The following is a 25,384-nucleotide window of genomic DNA, read 5'->3' on the forward strand; positions in this document are numbered from 1 at the left end:
TTAGTGACGTTTCATAGCTTAAACTTTTTTTTTTTTGCCTTGTGCTGCAACCACAGCTACTTTAACGATAATTCAGCAGTCCACAGCAATCATCGTCCTCCTTGCAGAGATACAAGAACTTTGCAAGTGCATCCCAGTCGTCTTCGTGAGCTGTGGCTTGGTTTGCCGCTCACAACACGGGCTTGTGTTGCCCGCTGGAGGCGAGGCGGGGGAAGGCACGCAAGTGGATGAGAAAAATGAAGCTTTCTGTGCTTCTCTGTCTCTCTCCCCCGCCTGCTGTAGATAGTCGTGGCCACCCTCTGCGTCTCCACAGCAGTGAGAGGAGGTATTGGCAGGGTGAGGGGCTGCCAACTCTACAATTTGCTCTCGCAACTAACGCCGAATAAATATGCTCAGTGAAAGAACTGAGTATCATTGTGATTATAATTAGATAAGCCTCATAAGGAGAGAGAGAGAGAGTCCTGACTGTCATCCACAGGTTTCGTAGTTTCACCCAGCCCGCACGGCTCTCGCTCCCAGACTCTCACTCATTTATTTATTTATTTATTTATCTATTTATCCGTGACGCGCGTCCCCGCCGCGAAAGCCCGAGCGTTCCCCACTCTCTGCTCTCTTCCCTTCCTCTTCTCCTCTCGGCAGCATCCAGAACCATAGAGCAGCCGTCCCCATCACTCGCTTTCCTCCCCTCCTCCTCTTTCTCTCGCCGCCAGATCCCTCTCTCTCTTTCTGCGTCTCTCACCCCCTCACCCCCATCCACCTCCCCAGCTCTGTCCCTCATTTCTCTGACGCACGACAGGGAAACATACCCGAGGAAAAAAAGAAAGGGAAAGAAAAAAAAAGATAGCAGCTGACCCAGCCACAGTCGATATGATCCACAGATTCCTTCTACTGCTGAGCCGGAAAGAAACGCGGTCCTGAAACCGAGAGGAAAATACTTGCACCCAGCTATACCGTTGTTGAGCGCGCACCCGGGGGGCGGCTGTGGAGAAGGAGGGAGGGGGGAAAGGGTTGGAAGGGGAAGTGGACGGACACAAGCCGAGGACTTGCATTTTAAGCAAACTGCTTTGAGAGGGAAAAAAATGTAGAGGAGAAAGAAGGGGTGAGAGTCAGAGTAACCGGAGAGTGAGAGTGGCAGAGATCGCATTCCTATCACGTCTTCATTTCTTCTCTCTTTTGCCTCAGCCACTGAGAGATCGAGAGAGAAGAAGAAGAAGAAGAAGAAGAGAGGGCGAGAGATAGAGAGAGAGGGAAAAGGAGAGGAGGGGAGAAGGAGATCTAACAAGATTCAAACTAGTGGTCTTTCCCCGATGCTTTGCAATTGGTGAGTGGTTATAGGCTGTTTCCATGTGCATGTGCATCATATGGGGAGCCTTACGCAGATGTGTGCATGAATGTGTGTGTGTTGCCGTGCTTATCGGTGTCTGCATAGCCACAGACTTCAAAATGGGACAACAAGCGTTCTCCATATATCGAGGATAACGGATCACCGGCATCTAGTTAACTGATCAGTGGCCGTTCGTTCTTTATTCGGAAATTTCCTGCCAATGTCACGACGAAAGCCTACTGCATTATGCTTGGCATGTATTTCAGTAAGCGCTCTGCTCTCTGCTCTGTCTTGACAGCAACGGTTTCGTGTGTGTGTGTGTGCGTGTGTGTGTGTGTGTGTGTGTGTGTGTGTGTGTGTGTGTGTGTGTGTGTGTGTGTGCGCGCGCGCGCGCGAAGAGGGCATATTCTCTATTTTTTTCGGACTGTAAATTGTGCAGTATAATAATTTCACCATAACTTAGTATAATTTAAATTCAAGTTTAATCCTTTTCCAGGTTGTACTGGAATTACCACGCAAGATAAGCAGTACTTTTAACTCATCCCCGGCTCATTCACATGCGCATCTCTTCCTCTTTCCATCCTCAATGCCCTCCTCTCTCTCTCTCTCTCTCTCTCTGTTTCCTCCTGTTCCTTTCTTACGCCTCGGTCACCCCCCATTTCTCTTTCTCGTCCTCACAGCCGGGCATCGGACGCTAAGCGGGACGCACCGGGCAACAACAGGACACATTGCAGGAGGATATGTGAAGTTGGAATCCTACTAAACTAAGTACGTATGTTAAACGATCTGATACACCCCAAGGGAATATAAAACGGCGTTTAGTATATATATATATTTTTAAAATTTTCTTTAAATTTTATTACTACTTTTTTGGCATCGCATCGGCGCTTTTTTGATCCCCACTACGGAAGTTGAAACGATAAATCGTGGAGGATTACGCACAGAGTTGGGAATGAAAACAGTGAATATTTCAGCGAGGAAATTGCATGAAGGATTTTTTCCCTACTTTTTTCCCGTCACATCATTTTTGGGGATTACAAAACACGTTTTCCGTCTTTTTTTTCTTTCGTTTTTTCCCCTTGTCGCTGGGCTTTTGATTTCAGCACCACGGACAGCGTCTTTACTCCCACAAACAGTCGTAGGGCATCTCCCTGGATTTTTTAACGCCTTCGTTTGAACGGAGAGCGCTGTGCGTGCATGTATGAAAAGTCACAGCCTTAAGACAAGACGTTCTGTGTGTGTGTGTGTGTGTGTGTGTGTGTGTGTGTGTGTGTGTGTGTGTGTGTGTGTGTGTGTGTGTGTGTGTGTGTGTTTGTTCGTAGGGAGAAGGATGGAGATACTTTATCCCTATTACCATAAAGATGTGGAAGAATCTTTGATAAGTTTTTTTTTATTATTCCTTTTAGATGATTGGCTCTATTATTTTTATATAACAAAACATTTTTTTTGTTTTTGCAACTGGACATTTTACAATATATATATATATATATACATATATATGTGATCTTGTTAATCATACGACGGTTGGATCCACGAAGATACCGCCTTACATCTTAGCTTCTCGGAGCAGCAGATTCGGCCACTGCGTTATTTTGCTTTACTTTTTCCGATGCACATCCAGTCTTCAAATGTTTTCAGTAGCTGAAAAAAAAGTTCAATTGAGGGGATTTTAGGAAAAATAACAGGTTTATAAAAATACAGGTTTAACTACGCTGGAATAGACACTAATGTTTCAGTTATACAGGGAATTAACCCCAGGCAAAGGGCTGTGATTTCTTGTTTTCTGCAGATCGGATTAACTAAACTATTTTACCTATTTCAACACGTTATTGACGTTTTTACATTTGACAGTTCAGGCCTAGCGTGAAGCTGTAGTGGCGTTGTTTACATATTTTTCAGACGTATATATTTCTTCTGTCACATTTGCTTGAGTCATAATAGTGATATTTAATTGTGCTGATATTTAATTTTAAGGAGACTGAAAATAAGAAAGCGTCACAATAATCCGTATTTAGCCCCACTGTGGATACCAAGCGGGCACCTTATCCCGTCCTCTTCTTGCGTTAGACCTTCAAAGCACCTGCTTCCATTTCCACCAAGCTTTTCTGGACTCTAGTTTATTGAAAGAGGGATTGATGTCCCTGTTATGCAATAAATACTGCGAAGGGACAGCTTATACTCACCACTAACCTCACCCTGCTGTGGTTACCTTCTTTATTCAATGTGATAAAAATATCTCTGGTGATTTACTGCGTGCTTACCAGCATATTTGCTCCATAACAAATGACTTTTCCCCTCCTATTTGGTAAAGTTAACTGTCTTAATGTAGAGATTTGTTTGTGCAGCATATTAGCCCTACAAAGATGCCTCACACATATTTTTTAAATACTCATCAATATTGCAAAATTGAAAGTAGGGTTCCATGATTTCCTAATTCATTGGTATTATTTTCAAGATTTGCCTTGCATTCTACTCAAACTAATGTGACCTCCTCTTCTCTCCTCTCTTCCCTCTATCCCATCTGCCTGTCTTTTTTGACACAAACATTTCTTGGTTGAGGGTATGCGTGTACCTGTATGTGTAATTACGACACCCGCTTCCCTCCCCCACCCCCGCCCTTCCTCCGCTCCTTCTCTGTTTTCTGTTGCAGTGTTGTGAAGCGGCTCTGTCCCTGGAGCCAAGACTTCATCCCTTTGGTGTCAGCAAGGATGCTGTGGGTTACCTTGCTGAGCACCATAGCCTTAGGATGGACCACGCCGATCCCACTACTGGAGGACTCAGAGGAGATCGACGAGCCCTGCTTCGAGCCCTGCTACTGCGAGGTCAAAGAGGGCATCTTCCACGTCCACTGTGACAATAAAGGATTTACAAATATCAGCCAGATCTCCCAGATATGGAGCCGGCCCTTCAAGCTCAACCTGCAGAGAAACTCCATGAGGAAGCTTTACTTTAACAGCTTCCTCCACCTTAACAATGCCATATCCATTAATCTGGGCAACAACGCCTTGCAAGATATTCACGCCGGAGCGTTCAATGGCTTAGGAATACTCAAACGGCTGTTCCTGCATGAAAACAAACTAGAAGTTTTCCGGAATGACACTTTCCTGGGCTTGGATAGTTTAGAGTATCTCCAGGCAGATTACAATGTTATCAAAAGGATTGAAAGTGGTGCATTCAGACACCTTCACAAATTGAGAGTACTTATATTAAATGACAATCTGATCCCTGTGCTCCCAAATTATCTTTTTAGGTCTGTGTCACTCACACATCTGGACTTGAGAGGAAACAGACTAAAGACATTGCCATACAAGGGCACACTGGAGTATATTGGGAGGAGCTTAATGGAAATCCAGCTAGAGGAGAACCCCTGGAACTGTGTCTGTGAAATTGTCCAGTTAAAAACATGGCTGGAGAGAATTCCCTATACAGCTTTAGTGGGTGAAATCACATGTGAATATCCTTTCCACTTACATGGGAAAGACTTAAGGGAAATCAAACGCAGTGAGCTCTGTCCTTTGCTCTCGGATGCAGAGATAGAGGCCAAGCTGGGAATTCCCAGGATTCCATTCAGCAATGAGAACACATGGCCTACTAAACCTTCCTCAATGCTCTCCTCCTTTCACAACACAGCCTCTTCTGTGGAATACAAGGAAAGAGTTGTAAAACCCACCAAACGACCTCGGCCCACAAAGAACCCCCCAACTCCTCGTAGCATCTACCCAGGCATCAACCAGCCCCCAATTGCAGGTTATCAAACAAGGCCTCCTATTCCAATAATTTGCCCTGCTGGATGTATTTGCAATCTTCATATCAATGACCTGGGGCTAACGGTAAACTGTAAAGAGAAAAGCTTTCATAACATCTCAGAGCTTCTTCCACGGCCCCTCAATGCCAAGAAATTGTATCTCAGTGGAAACCTAATACAGAAGATCTATCGTTCTGATTTCTGGAACTTCTCAAGTTTGGATTTATTGCATTTAGGTAACAATCGGATATCTTATGTCCAGGAAGGCGCCTTTATCAACCTACCAAACTTGAAAAGTTTATATTTGAATGGGAATGACATTGAGAGACTCACCCCTGGGATGTTTCGGGGGCTTCATATGTTGAGTTATCTTTACTTTGAGTATAATGTCATTCGTGAAATACAGCCTCATTCCTTTTCACTGATGCCAAATCTCCAGCTGGTTTTTCTCAATGACAACTTGTTGCGTTCCCTCCCCACTGATGCCTTTGCTGGAACCAACCTTGCACGTCTCAACCTCCGCAACAATTACTTCCTTTCCTTGCCCGTGCATGGTGTACTGGAGCATCTGACCTCAATTGTCCAGATTGATCTCCATCAGAACCCCTGGGACTGCTCCTGTGATATCATTCCCCTCAAACAGTGGTTGGAAAAACTCTCCTCTGTTATTGTAGTTGGAGATGTCATCTGTAAGACACCAGAGTTTGCTTTTGGGAAGGATCTGCGTTCACTTGAGGTTGAAGTCATCTGTCCTGAGCTTAAATATTCTTCAGGCCCATCCCCAGCTCTGCCTGGTGGGAATGACTTCACCACAGGGAGCTCTGACATGGGGGTGGCAGGTGGGAGAGGTGCTGTCCCACTGTCTGTCCTCATCCTTAGCCTACTAATCCTCTTCATATCTGCTGTGTTTGTGGCCGCTGGGCTTTTTGCTTTTGTTCTTCGTCGCCGGAAAAAGTTGCCCTTCCGGAAACGTTCTGAGGTAGATCTGACAGGGATCCAAATGCAATGCAGAATTTTTGAGGACCCACCAAGGCAAAGCAGTTCCGGGAACACTGGCACACCAGAGAAACCTACGCAGAGTATGCACACACACACCCATGCTAGTCACACACATGCTCATGGCCACGTCTATGATTACATCCCTCATCCTGTGACTCAGATGTGTAACAACCCCATTTATAAACCTAGAGAAGGGGAGATAGCAGAGGAGGAGAGAGCACAGTTTTCTGAGAAGAAAGACAATGGGAGCAGTAGCAACAGTAACTACAGAACCTTATTAGAAAAAGAGAGAGAGTGGACCCTGGCTGTCTCCAACTCTCAGCTCAACACCATTGTTACAGTCAACCACACCACGGCTGACATGGCAGGATTTCATGAGAATGGAGGGCTCTGCCCAACAGTGATTGACAGTCAGAGGCCCACACCTACTGTTGGTTTTGTAGACTGTTTGTATGGGACAGTACCCAAATTAAAGGACATGCATGTGGCGCATGCACACCCACCAGGCATGCAGTACCCTGATTTGCAGCAGGATGCACGGCTAAAGGAGACGTTGCTTTTCACAGCGGGGAAAGGTTGCTACCCTGACCCGTCCCAAAGTGATTACCTTGAGTTGAGGGCCAAACTTCAAACCAAGCCGGATTACCTCGAAGTCTTGGAAAAGTCTTATCGGTTTTAACATCTCTAGCCCATGGACAAAAAAAAAAAGACACAACGTCAACTTATTTACTTTGCCACCCTCAAAACGAACTCACCCAAAATCCATGTTAAAAAAACGAAACAAAACAAGCATAAAAAAACCAACTTGAAAATGCAGCATGATATAAAATAAAATATTATATTACAGTCACAATGTTTCCCCCCCAAATCACTTTGGAGGAGAGGCCATTCTCAGATAATTCAATTAAGTGCCTTTTTTTCAGAGTAGCCAGCAATGTCAACAGCCGTTATTTTTATAATATATAAATATCTCAATAAGCCCACGAGAGAGGAAAAGAGAAACAAGAGGGGCACTGGGGAATAAAACATACAAACCATCCTACATCTGTCACTAAAATCCATTTTTATGGAATTACATGATGCTGTACCAGATTCACTGAAGACGCACGGGAGCTGGACGTCTCCCTGATTTTGGGGTTTTTCTTTCTCTCTTTTACCCCTGACTAGGATGTACAAACACCCGGAGGCCGTGCACATTAAGTTTGTAGGAAATGATCAAAAGAGAGAAAAAAAGAATATATATACATATATATATTAAAATGAACTGCAGTTTGCTGCATGCACTTGCTTCGGTGCAGGAAGTGAGAGGATTTTCTCAGAACTATCCAATGACATTATGAACAGAGATACTGCAACGCATTTACAGTTCAGTGTTCTATTTAATTTTTATATCTTATTAATATGGTTATTACTATTAATGAGGACTTCTGTCTATATCAGGGTGCTTCTCGTAAAAAGGATGCGCCGACGCACGGATGGCAAAAACATTTGTGAATATTACTATAAGACAATGCCGAAGGTTTTCTGGATATTTCCACACACTTTGTTAAGACCCACCCCTTCTCCCCCTTCTCCCCAACCCCCCACCCCACCCCTCCATTACTTCTGGATTCCCCATCGCCACCCACTAACGGCTTTGTAGGAGGCACTTTTAATGTTTTCTCTCTCACAAAGATTTGAAGAAAAATGTGCATATATTTATTCTGTAATTTCAGTGAAGAATTTAATTGTAAAGGTAATGTTAAATCAGTGTATAGTGATTATGCGTCTGGTATAGCCTTCTTAATAAAAACAAACTCTTCAATCAAATGATGAAAGGCTGAATTGGGCAGGGACGTGTGTGTGGAGCACTACTGACAGGGACTACATTTGGTGTCCTGTTACAAAAGGCATGATGAAGCTCTGGTCAGCCATCATGAGAAAATGCTGCTAGAGTCAGAATAACAGTGTGCTAGACAGGAATGTAGCGGGAAAAAACATTTAAACTAAGTTCAGCTTAGTGATATTTTTCAGATTAGTACTAAACTTATATAAGTTTTAAGTTAAGTGTTGGTAAGAGAACCAGATTTATTTATTTTTCCTAAAATTTTTTATGTCTATTCATAGTATGCCCAATGGTCTTTACCTGCTGAATATCTTAGTGTACCGTTTTTTTCGCCTCTACATTGCTGGTCTCAGTTGGATAATACCTGGAGCAAAAAGCAAGTGCAATGCCACAACACGTCACGTGAATGCTGCGGGGTTTGAAGTGGATATAGCAGTTGATACCAAATCAGTGAGGCATGCTGCGATTGTCATTATCTAAACGGGTATTGCTGATGTAGGCTAATAAACAGTAATTGAGAGGGTGAATGAAAACGTGATTGGAAGATGCTCTTTGAATTTGCACATCTAATTTCTGTGACTCCCTCCACAGTAGCAGTGTGGATTCGCTCCACTGGAGGGCGATAAAAAGGTGTTCAGATTCAGTTGGGCATTTATTAGATTTGATGCAGTTATAAGGTGATGCACAAATTGTTCATCCTAAAAGGTCATACAATCTCATATTCAGATGAATGGTCATATGAATTATTTTTAAAGTATATATATATATAAAACAAAGAAATGTGAATAAAATGCAGTGACATAAATTTGATTAACTTCAGTTTCATAACCGCTTAATTTTTTTCACATTTGTTGCCCTTTTGTTCCACAAACATGTGCGTGTGTGTGCACATGCACATGCACATATACATATATATTTATTTGTTGTTGACAACTAATAAATGGTTTAAGGTAAATTAACCCCCATTATTCTCCTCCACAGGACTCAACGTTTGATTAATTTAATGTTTTGTAATAATTCAAATGTCCATGTTTAAGCCTCATTCATTTCTGGGCCCATGGCAGACAAAAAAGAAAAATTAAGAAATATATGGTTGAACCTGCTACATTTGGGTGAAGATGCTATGGAACAGATACTGTCATAGGATCTTGTGAAATTCTAATTATTAAAAGAAGAAGTTATGTGTTTTTGATACATTTGTGATCATCTATGGAAGAAAGCCGTGTTTACGTTGTTTTTGAAAATGGGGATGATATGCACTGGGTTTTGTAGGAATGGTGAGAGTTGGTTCATATGTGTCAGCCTACACTAAGTGAAAGAAAAGTAGCGCACCTGATATTTTCCTGTTAAATAAGAATGCCCTTAGCTAGTCAAACACTCATCTCCAATATCAGTGATCTGGTCTATAAACTCGCATAGTATGTAACATTTTACATTGTGTTGTATTCATTGTTTATTTTTGAATTATTATTGCTCAAATGAGTAGAAGTCACACTCACATAAAGCCTATAGACGCATGGTTGCATAAAGTCAAGGGTCTTTTTTTTTTGCTTCAGAAAGTTTTTCACTGCTCCGTGATGAAATTTGCTCTTGCTTTAAATTGTATCACTTACACAGATATGCAGATACATTTATGCACAAATGCAACTACACACACACACACACACACACACACACACACACACGTATATATAAATATATATATGCATAGCAACACACATAAAAGCTTCCTTTATCTGACCCTAAGGTCAAAATATATGATCAGCATTTTTAGTGTGCACTCAATTTGATTAAAAATATAATGCATTACATTGTCGACTCCCAAGTCACACCATCACTTCTTTTTTAATGATTAATTAAAAAAAATGGGATCACTGATAATTTTGCTTTACCCCAGTATCTTGGCTACCTTTTATCCTAACCCACCCACCATAGTATTTCACAAATGAGTGCTGGGCTTTGTCCCATTATCTCATGCTGAGTGGTTTTATCCCAATAAATCCTCTTGTTATCCTGTGCTAATATCTCCAAGTGATTTCATACTTTAGTGGAATGCTAGATAAAGGCGACCAATAGGAGAACAGAATCGATGCATGTTTCTTTTCCATGTGGAAAATTGCTTTTACCTATTGATGTTGAAATTGGCATTTGTGTTAACCTATTCCTTCTCTCAAAGTTTCTACACCAACAAGGCTAATGTGGGTTTTTTTGGTGCTTTTTTGGTTTGTTCTTTGCTATCTCTGTTTTATGGATTCTTTTCTCTACTTGTGTTTTACTGCCTGCCTAAATGCTTCATTGTGATTCTTGGCTTTGGCTCCATTGGGTATTGGGATCACTGAAAATTCTGAAGACTTCCATCTAATTATTTAAACAAATTCAAAATCATGTTGAAGGAGAAGATCTGTGCTGATATTGCAAGAGCTTTTGTTTGTTTCCACCTTAATTTTATCAGGCTATTGATGAAAAGTGATTGGTAGTTTACTGGTAATTTTAGACTGACTGCCTTTTTTCATCAAGCAGTTATTACAAAAATGTACGAAGTATAATATAATATAGGCAAATGCAAGCAAACAAACACAAATAACAGATAATTCTATTTTAATTGACTGATTTAAACCTTGACCATGGCCGTGCTGTTTCATATGAACTCATTTAAGCTATACCATAAGTTTATTAGATAAGCTTTTGTGGGCTCTCAAAACACTACTGAGTTTATTCCAAGCATTTGATGTAAATGTAAGTGGAAAATCTTTATGTTGTATGGAATCAGTAACCCAAAAGTGACTGTGACATGTAGACTTTTATTTGATCTCAAATGGTGTTAGGTATGGTGTTATAGGTGGTATAGTTTGCCAGAGGAGAAGGCAGAGGACATAATAATAGGATGATGGAAGATAGATAGAAAGACACACAGTCAGCCTTGAAGAGCCTGAAATGAAAGAGTATAAAGTACAGAGACAGCGTGTTAGGAAGCAAGGGTTGTGACCATGTATATTTTGCATTTATGTGTGTGTGTGTGTGTGTGTGTGTGTGTGTGTGTGTGTGTGTGTGTGTGTGTGTGTGTGTGTGTGTGTGTGTGTGTGTGTGTGTGTGTAATGCGTGATATGCTTTCTCCATTTGGGAAACAGAGAATTATCTCCAGTTTGCTGAAAAAGCCAATCTGTCTCTGACCATGGTGCTGAAGTTGCAGTCTATTGCAGGTGCTGCATACAAAGGCACGTTCTACTTTTTATGCATATGTGTGTTGGTGTGTGGTGGGAGACTTGGGTAACGCTCTCTCTAGCCTTTCTATATTTATTTTGTTTCTCAGAGCTTATCTAAGTTTTTTGTGATAATGCTGATGACTCAACTAACTTCTGGTTGTCTTTGTGGTGTCATGAAAGTGCTAAATTTAAATCACTGCTGTAGGTTTGGCCATAGCACTAGCATCTGTGAACAGAAAGACTTTTCTTTTACATGATATAAGCACATTTTATTCAATACTGATGAGCTTAAGTGATTTAAAATAAATCTGTTCTGTGTAGGAATAGAACATTTAAATATTTATGCCCTCATTTAGAGCTTTGATGACTGTAATGAAGCATGTTCTCTAACATATGAGCCCAAAATCTCCCATAAGCGTTCAAATGGGTGGAGCTCTGGTGATTGCAAAGCAAGTAGCATATCATTTTCATACTCACTGATGACCTCTTGTGCCTTGTGGATGAGGACGTTATTGTCCTAGAAGACTACACTTTCATCTGCATAGAAACATTTCATCACAACAACTTTGTGATGATTTTCAGTGACTCTGCAAATTAATATAAGCATTAATGTAATTAATATAAGGTTTAAGATTGTCCTTTTTCATAAACAGAGAATTTAAAAGCATAATGAAAAGGCACCCCACCACCGCCATCACCAGCCCCCACCCCCCGCCATCACCAGCCGCCCGCCCCCCCAAAAAAGTTTGCTTACTACTGAGATCATGAAAAACCCTTTAACACATCACTCATCTATGCTGCAGTGCAGGAGCTCAAATGACCCAGTATGTTGAAAGAGAGAGAGTGAGAGGTGGGGGAGAAAGAGAGAAGAAAGGGGTGCAGAAAATTGTACAGTGAGAGTGAGGGAGAGAAGGTGAATCTCAGCCCTCTGCAAGTTCTGCTGCTGCCTTTGCTCTAAAGCTCTGCATTCGTATTGTTTGCTAGTGAATTTCAGGTCCCCTGAGACCATGGCCCACTCTCCTTTCTGAAAATACTGCAAGTTTGGGAAAAGTTGCAGTCATTTGTGCTGCTCAGCAGTGTGCCACAGTTTTAGCTATTGTATGTAAGAAAGATTAACAAATCTGTGTCGTTGTCTCTTTTTTTTCTCAGAAAAGAGGAGGGGAGGACAGGAGGTATAATTTCATAAAATAAAATATGGAGCATGGTGTCCCTGGCTGGTGTTCTGAACAGTCCATCTCTCTCTCTGTTCCGCAGTGTGGGGCCTACTTTGTGCTTTAGCGTGGAGTAAATTTACTATGGACTGCTGCAGTTGCCTTCTCGTTATTCTGCTCCCTCTTTCCCTCCTCCTTCTAATGAGATGACATTTGCACAAAGTCACTCATCTGTTTCCTCCCATGAGTCCTGATTTCACATGGTTTTCATTTTCCTCTGCCTCACTTTCAACCTGTTTGTTTTTCCATCTAATATTCTACCCTTCTGCCCCCTGGTACAGCTACCCATCCATGTATGTGTTATTTAGTTCATATCTACACAAACAGCAAACGGTTTACCTACCGACCTTGATGGTTGTCTGTATGTCTTGGATGGGCAATATTTGACCAATATAAAATGAGTTCAGTTGTAGAGTTGCTTTTCTTTGTCTGACATGGTGGAAATACTTTTTCTAGTAATCTCCAGGGATGAGGCTAGGTTACTGTGTGTTTCTGTCTATACAGTGCTAGCCAGGTGCATTGTACTTTAGGGGTCTACAAGTGACCCAACAAAATAGGCAACAATGCTTGAAATGAGAGCCTGCTACCTGAAAAGTTTATTTTGGACATCAAATACATGACTCTCTGCTGGGCTGCTGTGTTTTTTGATGTTGCAGACAACAAAAAAAAGGTACATATGATTCCATGATGTTATTGGAACTTTAAATGGAATTCTTTCATCAACTATTTATACGTTTTTTTTAGAGAGAAATTAAGTTCAATATAAGGGAGACTAGTTTCTCTTGTGCCTTTGTGTAGTGGTTTGACATTCAGCTGCTCCACTCAGATCATGAATAGTTTAGTTGGCCAAGGTCACCCGCTGGTTGCTTGTTTAGCTGATGTGCCTGGTTGTTTAAGTGCATAATGTAAAAGCTGCCTTCAGGGGGTTGATTGCTGATGCAGATTTAGAGATGTTTGGCATTCAGAGATTTAGTGAAAGCAAAATGTAGCTGCTGATTTAAAGATAAAAGCATCAAAGCATGTGTTTAATTTCTGCCAGTACACCCAGCCTTGAATGGTGCAATGCCGACCTCTGTGCCAGCATACCGTGCTTATTTGAGTGACATTGCAATTGTGAATGAGGAGCAAAAGAAGTTAGAGGGAAGCAGAGATGATGACTGAAGAAGAAGCGAGAAATGGAAGAAAAAAGAGGGGAAGTAGAGATGAAGGGAGAGGGTCGGGTCTTTCTCTATCTGCTTTTTCCACAGTACAGATTATGGTGCACTTGCTGGCTGCTCGAGTTGTGTGACTATGGATGGAACATCCCACACTAATGCTTTAAATATGTACTGCAGAGTAAAGCAAATTAGATTTGCATGTGATATAAATGATTTATGTTTTTTCCAGGGTTACCATCGAGCAAACCTGAATTTATGAGGTCAATTGATGTATACATTCAAATGTAATTATTCTACATGAATATTGCTTTTATACATATGAATAGAATTTATAGCTTATTTGTGTGTGTGTTTGTGTGTATGTTGTTGGCTTGGACTGTTCACTTGGCTTGCTTACTTCCATTAGTCTGAGGCTATGGCAATTGCACAGAGAGAGGGCAAGTGGTGGAGGAGGAGGCAAGTGAGCAGCAATGGGGGAAAAGAGTGATGTAGGACATATGGCAGAAGACAGAAAGGGCAGAGGTATGCTTAACAGGCCGGCATAGAGGGAATAAATAACATGTGTGTTTTGATTTTTCACTGGAATATCAGGTATCTGTTATGTTTCCCCCATGAGGCACAGCATGTTGTTCATTTATGTCTACTGCTAATGTCGTAATGTCTTAAGAAGCCTAATGGTAGTTAAGCTACTGTGTTACAGGTTGTGTTTTCAGAGCCCAGGTAGAGCTGCAGATATTTTTATTTTATTTATTAATGCGGGTGTGTGTATGTGTTGATAGGGTGGGCTTGTCAGGGTGGGGGGTTCATTTGACTTACCAGTGAAGAAAACTGGTGTGTTCCCCACTGATCTAATGTTAGTCAAACATTTCTGCTTGGTTAGTGAGCATAATGATACTCATATATTATGTGTGTGTGAGTGTGTGTAATGATGTGGAGCTGTTATGCTTGTTAAAGTGCTCTGTAAAAACTACTACAGCAGAGAGAGAGGGGGGTTTGTGGAGAGTTTTGCCTAATGTGCAGGGATTGCTTGCGTTGTTAGTGTCATCTGAACAATGGAGGAGTTAGCTTAATTAAGGCCTGGCGGTTTGAGAGGATCAGCACACCCTCACAAACACACTTCTATACACTTCAATAGGTTATAAGAGTAGTGTACCCCCTCCCCACCCCCCGCAATATCATCTTTGGAATTTATGGAGAAGGCTGCAAGTGTGAAGCTTGTGTTTCTTATGGTCACTGTTAAGTGATTGTATCATTTCTGTGGTGGTGTAAATATAGTCACACCAACAGGGGGGACTTGAAGGTAAGCGATTTTTTTTTTTTTTTTAATTTAAAGGCATCACAGATGACTCTTGGTGTGTGTGTGTGTGTGTGTGTGTGTGTGTGTGTGTGTGTGTGTGTGTGTGTGTGTGTGTGTGTGTGTGTGTGTGTGTGTCTGTTTCTTTGAGCAATGTCTAGAGAGTGTGTGGGTTGTGGAGAGAATCCATAATGCAGCCCTATAATTCAGGCAGAATGCTGATTCACAGTAACAGGTAGAACAAAGGCAGTATGCTTGCATGGGATGGAGTGGGAGGGGTGCAAATGCCTGCATGTGCTGCATGTTCCTTTGCTTACAAATGTAGAGGGTGCATTTTTACAAATATTTTTGGTCAGTGTACATTCCTGTGTTTCCCTGCAGGTTTTATGTGAACAGTTGTATATAGGCAAGTGCGCATGCAAGGTATCCATTGTGTGTGTGCACATGTCTGTGTGTGTGTGTGTTAGAGAAGCCGAGGACCCTTAGACATACAGGACTCGACAGAAAAGACCCTTGGACTACGTGTGTGTGTATTTGTGTGTGTGTGTGTGTGTGTGTGTGTGTGTGTGTGTGTGTGTGTGTGTGTGTGTGTGTGTGTGTGTGTGTGAAAGAGAGAGTTGGATAGTGAGATAAAAAAAAACACACACAGGAAAAAAAGCCCCCATCCAATTCCCTGTAAGCTGCTGTCACTCTTCTTCCCACTATCTCTTCTTCCACCCTGGTCTGTTTTCCCTCTCCTTTCCTGCCTGGAGATGAGAGGGCAGGGTGTGATAAGAAACCAGGGGAAAAGAGGAAAGAATGATGAGATGGAAGGAGGAGAGAAGAGAAGAAGGGAGATAAACAATGTAGACACTGCAGACAAGTGAAATTATCGACACCATACTAAAGAATGAAAGGGGAGAAGGGGAGGGGGGTACTGTAAAGAGTATACAGTATTTCCCAATGTCCAATGTATGGGCATGCTTAACTACTCTGAGTAATTTTTGGAGCTTCTTGGCTTCAAGAATGAGTGAACGGCAAAGAGAAGAGTTGAGCAGATGGACATGCAAATGAAGAGGTTGAACTGTAAAATGTAAGGCTGTATATTTTATCAATGCAATCTGAACTTGCACGAAAGTCAAAAGCTAGGGTAATTTATCACAATTTTCACTGGTCATTACACCAAATTATTTTGTTTTGAAAAAAAAAAAACGAGAGAGAGCGAGAGAGACATCACTTAGGATTTGCAGAGAAAGATTGCTGCTTCATTTAATTGGAGTATTTAGCATTTTTGCTTGCATCAGTTCTCTGAAAGTGAAAAGAAATGGAGGCAAATTAGTAGTTAGGCAAAGGGGAACAGGAGGTGCGGTAATAACAAAAATAATGAAAAACAGGGATGGACATATAAACATTTGTCAGTTCCTCAGAGGCCTCAGGCCCCTTCTTTTGGTCAGCCAGTCCATTGTCTTCTTGTATCTCAGAAGTAGCTTTGAAAGTGGACTCCCTCTTTCTGACCAGAGTCTCTTCGTCCTCTCTCACATCCTTATCTTTCCCTCCATCTATTGGAGCAGCAGAAGCAGCATTTGATGGATCGTTTGGGTCGGCAGGGTTGACAGGCAGGTTGATGTAAGAGACAGAGAGAAGGAAAGACATGGTGTGCATTTGTGTATGTGTGCTTCTAAAAGACAGAAAGAAAAAGGAGAGAGGTGGCCGCCCTCTTTCTTCCCTTCACCTGTTTTTCTTTTTCTTTTCATCTCCCTTTGAGGGCCTCATACTTTATGTCACTTCTATCACGTGCTAATACTTTGACCCCAACAAGCTTCTGCCCCACCCTTCTTTGTCTTTCTGTATCAGATTATTGTTTTATAGGTGAGATGACTGCCCCTAACCTGTGGGAAACATAACTTCTAATATATGTACTCACTGAACAGAACAAAAAAAATTACTCACAACAATGATAGCACTGTGATTAAGAGAACAACGCCGATCATCACTTTACAAATCCAATGCTGTGTTGGGGAATTATTAATTGTGATGGTCGTGGTGGCTGTCACTCTCCCACCCACCACGACACTGCTGCAAACCAAACACAAGCCAGTGGCAGGATCTTTGGCCGTAAACAAAAAGCCCATGCAATCCTGATACTGCAGAACACCCCCACATAGGTCCTGTTTCTGAGATCCAGTGGTTCAGCCGTGTCCTGGCAGCTGGTTTTAATGTTGTGGCTTATCTGTATTAATCCTATTTTCTCCTAAAATGCGTATAGCTTCAAGCCATTGTATTATCGTTGTATTATATACCACCCATTTGCAATATGAAGTGCCAGCCAGGCGATATCTATCTAGCTTAATTTAAATGTGATTACACTAATCACATTATAGCGCTTTTCCTTAAAGAAATGCTTTTCACCTTTAATTTAATCCAAGAGCACCCTGCTTTGCACAATTAACCCTTTGACACATATAATTTAATGCATGAGATGGAAGTGTAGTAGTCTCAGCAGAGCACACGTTTACATGAAATGGCAGAGAGCTGTTGATAGTGCTTTTATGTTGCGCTTATCTATGGTGAGCCAAAACTCAGAGCAGAAAACTATTGATTAGAGTCATGGATACCTAAACTGTACTTTGTGTCTAAGAGATAAAACAGCGCTTTAATGTCATAAACTTCCCTTAATGTCTTATAGAAGCTCTTATCTTCACTTTACTATCATGACTCAGTCTGTGTTGTAACACAACATCCAGACTGATCACATATTGTTCAATTGTTGAGTTTAGAGAGAAACAAGAGGACATGGATATACCATCTTTATTTTCTGCATTTTGAACTCTTAAATGGGTGAATGAATGCTCAAGTATGCATGAGTACACAGATCCAGGGTCTTTAAGAGCTTGAAGTGGACTGACACTGAGATTGTGGCCAGGAGCTGTTGGTTATCTATGTATGTCAGAGGGAACTATTATGCCTCAGTGGGTCTCAGTAGGATATAAAGGACTGAGAATGACTTGCAAATGTATTGCACTTGTATCTTCCATGTTAAGACAGAAACACACACACACACACACACACACACACACACACACGCGCGCACACACACACACACACACATATATGACATTAGAGTCAGAGCGTATTGTTTTACATTCCTGAGAATGTTGTGTTCATGGGTTTATACTTTGACATCCTCAGCATCTTGTTCCTGTTTTGGTTGTTCAAAACTGCACACCTGCTTACATGTGTGTAACTCAATGTTATGCTAAACATCTTTTAGAATATAGTAGGCTATTAATACAAACTACTGTTAAAGACTGCATGTGAAACACTTATGAAATGCGACTATCTATAGGTAAGCAGGTGAAGCTGTTTGCTGTTTTTTTGTTTTGTTTTGCTTGTCCAGATTTCGCTTAAAAACTTATGTGGGATCTTAAAGGTGCCTGTCACAGTGTGAGTAGGATGAGTTTCACTCATTTGTCTGACAGCACACACTTGAGAGAGCTAAATTTATGATTGAGTTCTCAAAAGACATTTAAAATTGAGAAGGGTGTTTTGTAATCTTTACCTTTGCCACTGTTGTCCTCTCCTATTTATATTCTGTGCTAACCCTGCTTAATTAGCTTTACCTAACTGGGTTTTTTTTAAAATGTCATTGTCAAAGAGTTACATGTCATCTATTCATGTGTTGTCACAATAACTAGCTTTTAAAAGTGTAGCCAAAAGTGAGAAGAAATAGTTCAGTCATTTGAACAAGATTCTTTTTTCAAAAATAGTAAAAACAAGAGAAACAGAAAACTAATTTTGAGAAAAAGATGAAAAAAAATCCCCACTTTCTCATAACTTTGTGTCTGTGTTTGTGTTGATGTGTGTGTTTGTGTGTTTGCCTGTGTGTTCACATTGTAGATCTGAGTTTACGCTGTTCTTTTGCAGACCTGATTGAATCACTCCCTTGGATTGGTCGACACATCAGTAAAGCCTGACATGGCAAAGGGCTGCTGCTGAGCTCGCACTGCTTTATTTATCACCCCAGTGTGTGTGTGTGTTTGCATGTGTGTGTGTGGGGGTGTGTTTGTGTGTGCGTGTGTGTGTGCGTTCTTGAATATCATGGTTTCTCACAAGGATATCTTTGGTATGGATGCATGTGTGTGTGAGAGAGGAGCTGGAGTAACTTTGTGCGAATGTGAAAACATCCACATATATACACATGGGCATTCAGGACTTTGGACTCAGTTCAGCTTCTGTGTTCTTTGTTGTACATGTGATATTTATACCACAAGGACAATGATGAAGTCAGGAACAAAATTCCGATGAAGTGTGCGTTTATTTGCATCTATGTGTGTGTCAGAGTGTGTGTGTGTGTATGTTTTTACAACACAAGGACAGTGATGTGGAGAGGAGCTGCATACTGATTAACTGAAGTCGAAGAGAGGGCCTTTGTGTTGGCAGGCAGATCCACACAGCAACAACAAGTCATTCACCTAATTTAGGACACACACACACACACACGCACACACACACACACACACACACACTTCTGAATCACAGATCTCACCCCTGAATCTTTCTCAAAATGCTGCAGAAGCTGCATGACGAGACACTTTGAGAGGAACATTTTTTTGTCACCAGCTGCTGTGCTGTACTTATGCTGTTTATCTTTCAGTACAGTCTAATAGTTTTTTTCCCCTAATTATCGTTACAGCTACATAGATATGCCATAACTCTTCTCTGAATCAGCAAAGAGGTCATTAGAAAGGAAGGAGGGGGAAAGAGTAGAATGAAGGGAGGATAATGGATAGAGGGAGACATGGGGTGAATGAGAGGGAGGACAGAAAAGATCAATGCAGTCTGTACTTTGAGAGAATCTGCATATCATGGAACAATGCAAGGGGGGAGTGTAGTTGCAAAAATACAGGAAAGCACACAGCAAGTTTTCTTGTTTTACTTTCAGGCAGAAACAGGCAGGAGAGGAGTTGAGAGCAGAAGAGGTGATGACAACGTAAAGTCTCTTTATGTCAACTTCAGGGAGGGTGAAGCATGCGGCAAGGGTGTATCTGAATGAAAGATAATCGAAGCTACGGAAAGTGTGGCTGAGAAAGAAAGAGAGTCACGCTGCTGGAGGAGTGAGAGTGACAGACCGAAGGGGGATTTGCAGTCTTCTTCAAAGATAAGCACACTGTTTTCTTTCTGTCCTACAAACCACACACACTCATGGTGACACCATGTGCAAGTGTGCACGTACATTAAGACACACAGACACATGCACACACAACCAACACTTTCTGTTGGAGCAAGCTCTTGGCATCTGACAAAAGTTCACCCTCTCACGTTTCCATAGCAACGAGGACATCGTTGTTGCTGCACATACGGCCCAACAGCCAGCCTGACGAGAGAAAAAGAGTGAGAGAGCAAAAGATAATTAAGGTTTAAATGAATATCCTAATTTGATTGGAAAAAAGAAATGATTGGAATGTCATGGAAGAAAAAGTGTGTTTTTTTTTTTAAACTGACATTTAACCAACATGTCATTTGGTAACAACAGAGATAGACAATAGAGATAGTGAAGTTAGCTGGGGTAAACCATCCAAAGCAAAGGTGCACAAGAGAAGTGAAGAAGAGAGTTTAGGACAAAGTGGAGCAGGTGGAGACGAGTGTCACAGGTGATTTATGACAGAAGAATAGAAGCGAGGGTTAAATGGAAGGTTTGCAAGAAGGTGGGGGTTTGGAGACAGTGGCAATGACACAAAGACAGAAGGTGAAGCTGCAGGTGGCAGATTTGAAGATTTTTGTATGGAGTGACCAAGAGGGGCAGGATTAGAATGAGTAGAAGCATAGTGGACATATTTGAGAAAACATGTTGAAGATGGAAAAGAAGAAACCCACAGAGAAAATTCATGAATGTAGTGAAGGAGGACATGAAAAGAGTTGGTGTGACAGAAGTGGATGCTGTGGATAGAACACAATGGAAGCAGATGATGCACTGTGGTGACCTCTAACGGGAGCAGCTGACAGAGGAAGACAAATATACTATATACTATCCATAAATAAAAAGCATTCTACTATATATACCAAGTATCAGACTGTTATAAAAATATTGTAAAATTTGACTGTTAACAGGGGAAACTTGCATTTGACTATTTTTTTTTTTTTTTTTTACAAAAATCTATACAGGCTGAACTTTTGTAAAACACATACAGACCCAGAAACACCTTGTCTCAGCAACATGTCAGCTAGTTTCTTGATGTTTAGATTTCCTTTTATCTCTTCTTCTTTGAGTTTGTTTGGCAGGCAGAGATGATGAGTGAGTGAAGCTGTGGGTGTTTTATAAGGCTGAAGCTGCCAAAAGTAACTGTTCTACAAGTCTCTCTGTACTTGGCAAGATCACACACAAATATAGTATTACATGTATTATTACGTGCCATATTACATCTTCTGAAGAAAACTGTATGCAAGAAAGCATAATTAGTGTTAACATATAAATATATTAGATAAATGCAATTTACTGTATATGTAGAATTCCCTTTCTTCAGTTTAATCAAATATGTGTTTGTCCAAACCTACTTTCAAACTCTTTCATTTGCATTCCAACTACACACATGTAAAGTTTTGCTAATCTTTTCTTGTCTACCACATTAGCAAAATCATCCATAAAGGCTTTCAAAAGTACTTCTCCCTACATTAGATGTCTTTAAGACCTGCATTTTGGCAGAATGACAGATTTCAGTCATAGAGTGAATACAATACCAGCCTTACAGTTGCAGTTAATGGTTATAACCATCATTCTCTATCACCAATGAAAGATATGCTTTCATCTTTTTACAGGCGAGTTGAAGGACAGGATCAACAGCACAGCCACACCTACAGATGAATGATTTTTACAGGGAGTCATGTATGTTATTCCAGTAAAGGTATCTCAAGTGAATGGTGGTCTTTCGTAACAACCACTATAGGCAATGTGCATTCTTTGTATTACACTCATTTCAGATATTTAAGTTTTGATTACATCAAATATTAACTCACACTGATTAACTGATTTCATGATGCATAAAACAAGCTTTATTTAAATTTAGCGTTATTTAATCTTGGGTGCCAAAATAGAGCTCTTTAGATATTATTGAAAACCTCATAGTCTTCAGAACATACAGATGAAGAATTTTGATGTGAGATTAAGTATGCTAAGTATGCATGCTCAATTTAGATTAGTATAACGATTATACTAACTTCTGGTATCTGACAACTAAACTGGGGAAACAGACGGAGCAGTCTAAGCCCTAAAGAATATTTTATATGCACATACATAGGAGCCATAAATATACACATTACATTTTCCTCCTCTCCTGAAGAAAACAGATATGAAATAATGAAACTCTGCTGATACTCCACAGAAGAGCAGTGTATCAGCAGTAAATAAATCTCAGCAGAGAACACGAACTTTTTCTGTATTTTTCAACTTTTCTAGTTTCTGTATAATATCCTTATATTCCACTGAACCTCAGGTCTCCTCAACTTTATAAAGTCACTAGCAGGTTTTATAAGACTGTATAGGACTTACAGGGAGAGGAAGGATATTCACACTTTGACCATTTTCATGCTCGATACCAGCATCTGGTGATCTTTCCATCCAACCATCAGTCACACAAACATCCACACAAAGATAGCGGTTAATCATTATGCAGCACTTAAAATAACTGTCACGCTGCACACTGACAGCTGCTGTCATACTCTTGTTTTATAAGCGCCTGTGTCTGCACGTGGACAAAACACCCCTGCTGTTTTAGAGAAATGGCACATATTAGCTTAAGATATGATGCAGCAGAAGCTGGGCTTGTGTGTGTGTGCATGTGCGTGTGCGAACGCTCATATATAGTTAAAGTCACACATATGTGTCGTTCTCCTCATTTACTTTGCTGTTTGTTCCCCCACAGGGGTGTAACATCTGTGCCATGCTTATGGGGGAAAACTGCATAATGGGAGCACTTAGATAGGCCACCTGCATATTACGGCTTGTGCGACCATTTGTGGAATAACAGCTACAGACATATGCACGCCGACAATCACACAGTGAGAACAACTACAACACCACAGTCTAATTGCTTGATGACTTTGTCTCCCAGGAGGTTGAATAACTATATCAACATGGGCAGTTCTTTGTCATGCCACCATTTAGTGGGCCTGATTTCAGTGAGACAAACAAAACAAAACAAAACAATATAAACATATTTCTTTTCAATCACTAAAAACAAAGGCGTTATCCCTTTGGCAAAGGAACACAACATAGTGTGGGTAAATGCTGATGTTTTGGGAAACACTTGCCACTAAATGCACAGATTATCACAGTCAATTTCATTTATTGTTTATTAGAAAAGTTTAGCCATTTTGACCAGGATTCATAATTTTTTCTATTTAATTAGCCTGTTGTAACTCAGCAGCACATGGGATCTATAAGACTGTTGCCACTATTTAACAAGCAAGCTGAGTTGTATTGGAAAATTACATTATTGCTTTGTGCCATAGTTGATTTCAGCACCTTGGAGACATTCTAGTTATGCAACAGTGGAATTACTCAACAATGGAAAAAGACAGAGAAACTGTCGCACCAACAACATTATGAGTCCAATACATATAATTAGCTGTGTTGGTAAACTTTTATCTGCCTCCTATTGACACTTTTTTTCTTAAATGACAGTGGGGATAACATTACTACTGGAGTGAGTGTGACTCAGGAGGTAGCACAGGTCATCTAATAATCTGGAAGGTTGGTGGTTTGATCCCTGTCTGCTCCAGTGTGCATGCCAAATATCAAATGTAGTGCTAAGCAGAATAATAATGCACTATAATAATATTTTGTTACAAACAAGTAAAAATGGTACTTTGAAAGGTTTCTGTTGGGTTTTATCAACACTATCTTCCACTGGACTTAGGTATCACTAAGACTTTCATTTTAAATGCAAAAATCTAGGACAACAGGTTAATTATCGGTGCTGTTGTCTGAGTGCTCAGTACCATGTTTGCATGGACTGTGATTATATCCCACCTTTAAGCTACCAACTGAATGTAGGTACTTGTTAGGGAGGCAGACCCACATTAAAGTAAGCAAAGTGGTAAACTGTGGAGTCCTTAAGAGCCTCTGTGTCACAGGAGTTAAGTTGAATGTGAATGTATGAAGGTACTTGTTGAAAACATTAAAACAATAGTTATATTATAGTAAGCATAATGATGGTAAGTAGCAGGATCATAAAAAGGTGTTCACAAAGGCCACTCTGCACTCAGTGGTATATTATTTTTACCACCTGGTATTAATAATACCCAACACTACAACAAGGTCTTTTGCCAATTGTACATATGCGTGTAAGAGTATGTTGTAATAGCATATACAAAACGCAACTGGCTATGAAGACTGAGAAAATTCATGACTGTTTAGAAAATTTCTCAATCTAAGAAACTCCACAGAAGGATTTTGACAAATGGAACCCTGCTAAGAAGAATCAACAACCACATCCACTCTCACAACAAAACTTAACAAGATTCAACCCATGTGCACATACTACATGACAATATTTCAATAAGGAGAGCTCATTTGGTAGAAGTAGAGATACAGAATTCAGTTAAGCTATTTGGCAGAAAGGAATCCGAATTTGATAGGAATTAGGACATGACTCCCAGGAATCTAGATGTTGGTGGTCGTGAATATGAAGATGGAAGCTAGAATGGAGCTCTGAGTGACTGGGATCAGGCAGACATGCAGAGGAGGCAGGCTGCCTGAAAGGAAGAATTACAGAAGAGCACTGAGATTTAAACTACGCAGAATGAAGGCTGATTGGCTCAGAGGAGGTAAGAAAAAGATAGACTAGAGCAATGACATCATCATTGAGTTTGTCAGTGTTGTAAGGAGTAAGCAATGTGAAGAATACACTAATAGGTAATTAAGTAAAGTTACTTCCAAATGTGGTGCCATGATAGCTAATTAAAAATCCACAATAAGACACAATAAAATAAAGAGGTGGTTTAAAAAAAAAAAGTAAAACTGTGCCTTAAGAGAGTCCACAGAGTCAGTTAAATGTAGTTGTAGTGGTAAGCTGTTCCACAGCTTTGGTGCCACAGAGGTTCTGTCCCTCTTAGTCTTTAGTCGTGTACGAGGAACAACTAACAAAAACAGCTTTCTTGGTTTATAAGAAAGTAAATACAAAAATTTTTAAATGAATCCTAAATCTGTTGGGAGTACCTGTTAAGAGTACAAAATTGGACTGATGAGAACTCACTTGCTAGCAGCCAAACAGCCCGGAAAACAGGCAGATGAGTGATTAAAGATCTTGCTTGATGAACTTACGCCTAAATTTCATGTGTGAATTTGTTGAAATTGTGCCATCAGTGCATGAAAACGCCATACAGCTCCTCGTCTGCTTTGTACTTTTTATATTGTCAGTACTGCCATTGTTTCACTGCATAACACAGCACCATGTGAACACCTAGCAGCCATGTTTAGCAAGTACAATACAAAAGAAAACATTGAAGGAATACTGAAATAAAAATGTATAAATAAAATGTATAAAGAATTATATATAAAGAAATGGCACACTGTGCACACGAAAAAATACAAAACTTAATACTCATGAAAAAGTAAATTAAAAAAAGATGTAACACACCAGTTACAGGAGT

The 25,384-nt window shown here is 40.6% G+C and overlaps 1 protein-coding gene across 3 annotated transcripts; it reads left to right on the forward strand.

Moving 5' to 3' along the window:
* Positions 1-601: 601 nt before the first annotated feature.
* On the forward strand, positions 602-9,884 carry slitrk3a (SLIT and NTRK-like family, member 3a). 3 transcript variants are annotated; one of them, XM_063493349.1, is made up of 3 exons: positions 602-1,099; positions 1,183-1,321; positions 3,975-9,884. In XM_063493349.1, the coding sequence occupies exons 2-3, from the start codon at positions 1,308-1,310 to the stop codon at positions 6,745-6,747; spliced, it is 2,787 nt and encodes a 928-aa protein (XP_063349419.1). In that variant the 5' UTR covers positions 602-1,099; positions 1,183-1,307; the 3' UTR covers positions 6,748-9,884. The 3 variants fall into 3 exon arrangements, with proteins under 3 accessions (XP_063349419.1, XP_063349418.1, XP_063349420.1); XM_063493350.1 differs by adding an exon at positions 2,005-2,092 and having other exon boundaries at positions 603-1,321; XM_063493348.1 differs by having other exon boundaries at positions 602-1,321.
* The last annotated feature ends 15,500 nt before the right edge of the window (positions 9,885-25,384 follow it).

This window comes from Pelmatolapia mariae, linkage group LG14 (genome assembly GCF_036321145.2).
Source record: "Pelmatolapia mariae isolate MD_Pm_ZW linkage group LG14, Pm_UMD_F_2, whole genome shotgun sequence".
NCBI lineage: Eukaryota > Metazoa > Chordata > Actinopteri > Cichliformes > Cichlidae > Pelmatolapia > Pelmatolapia mariae.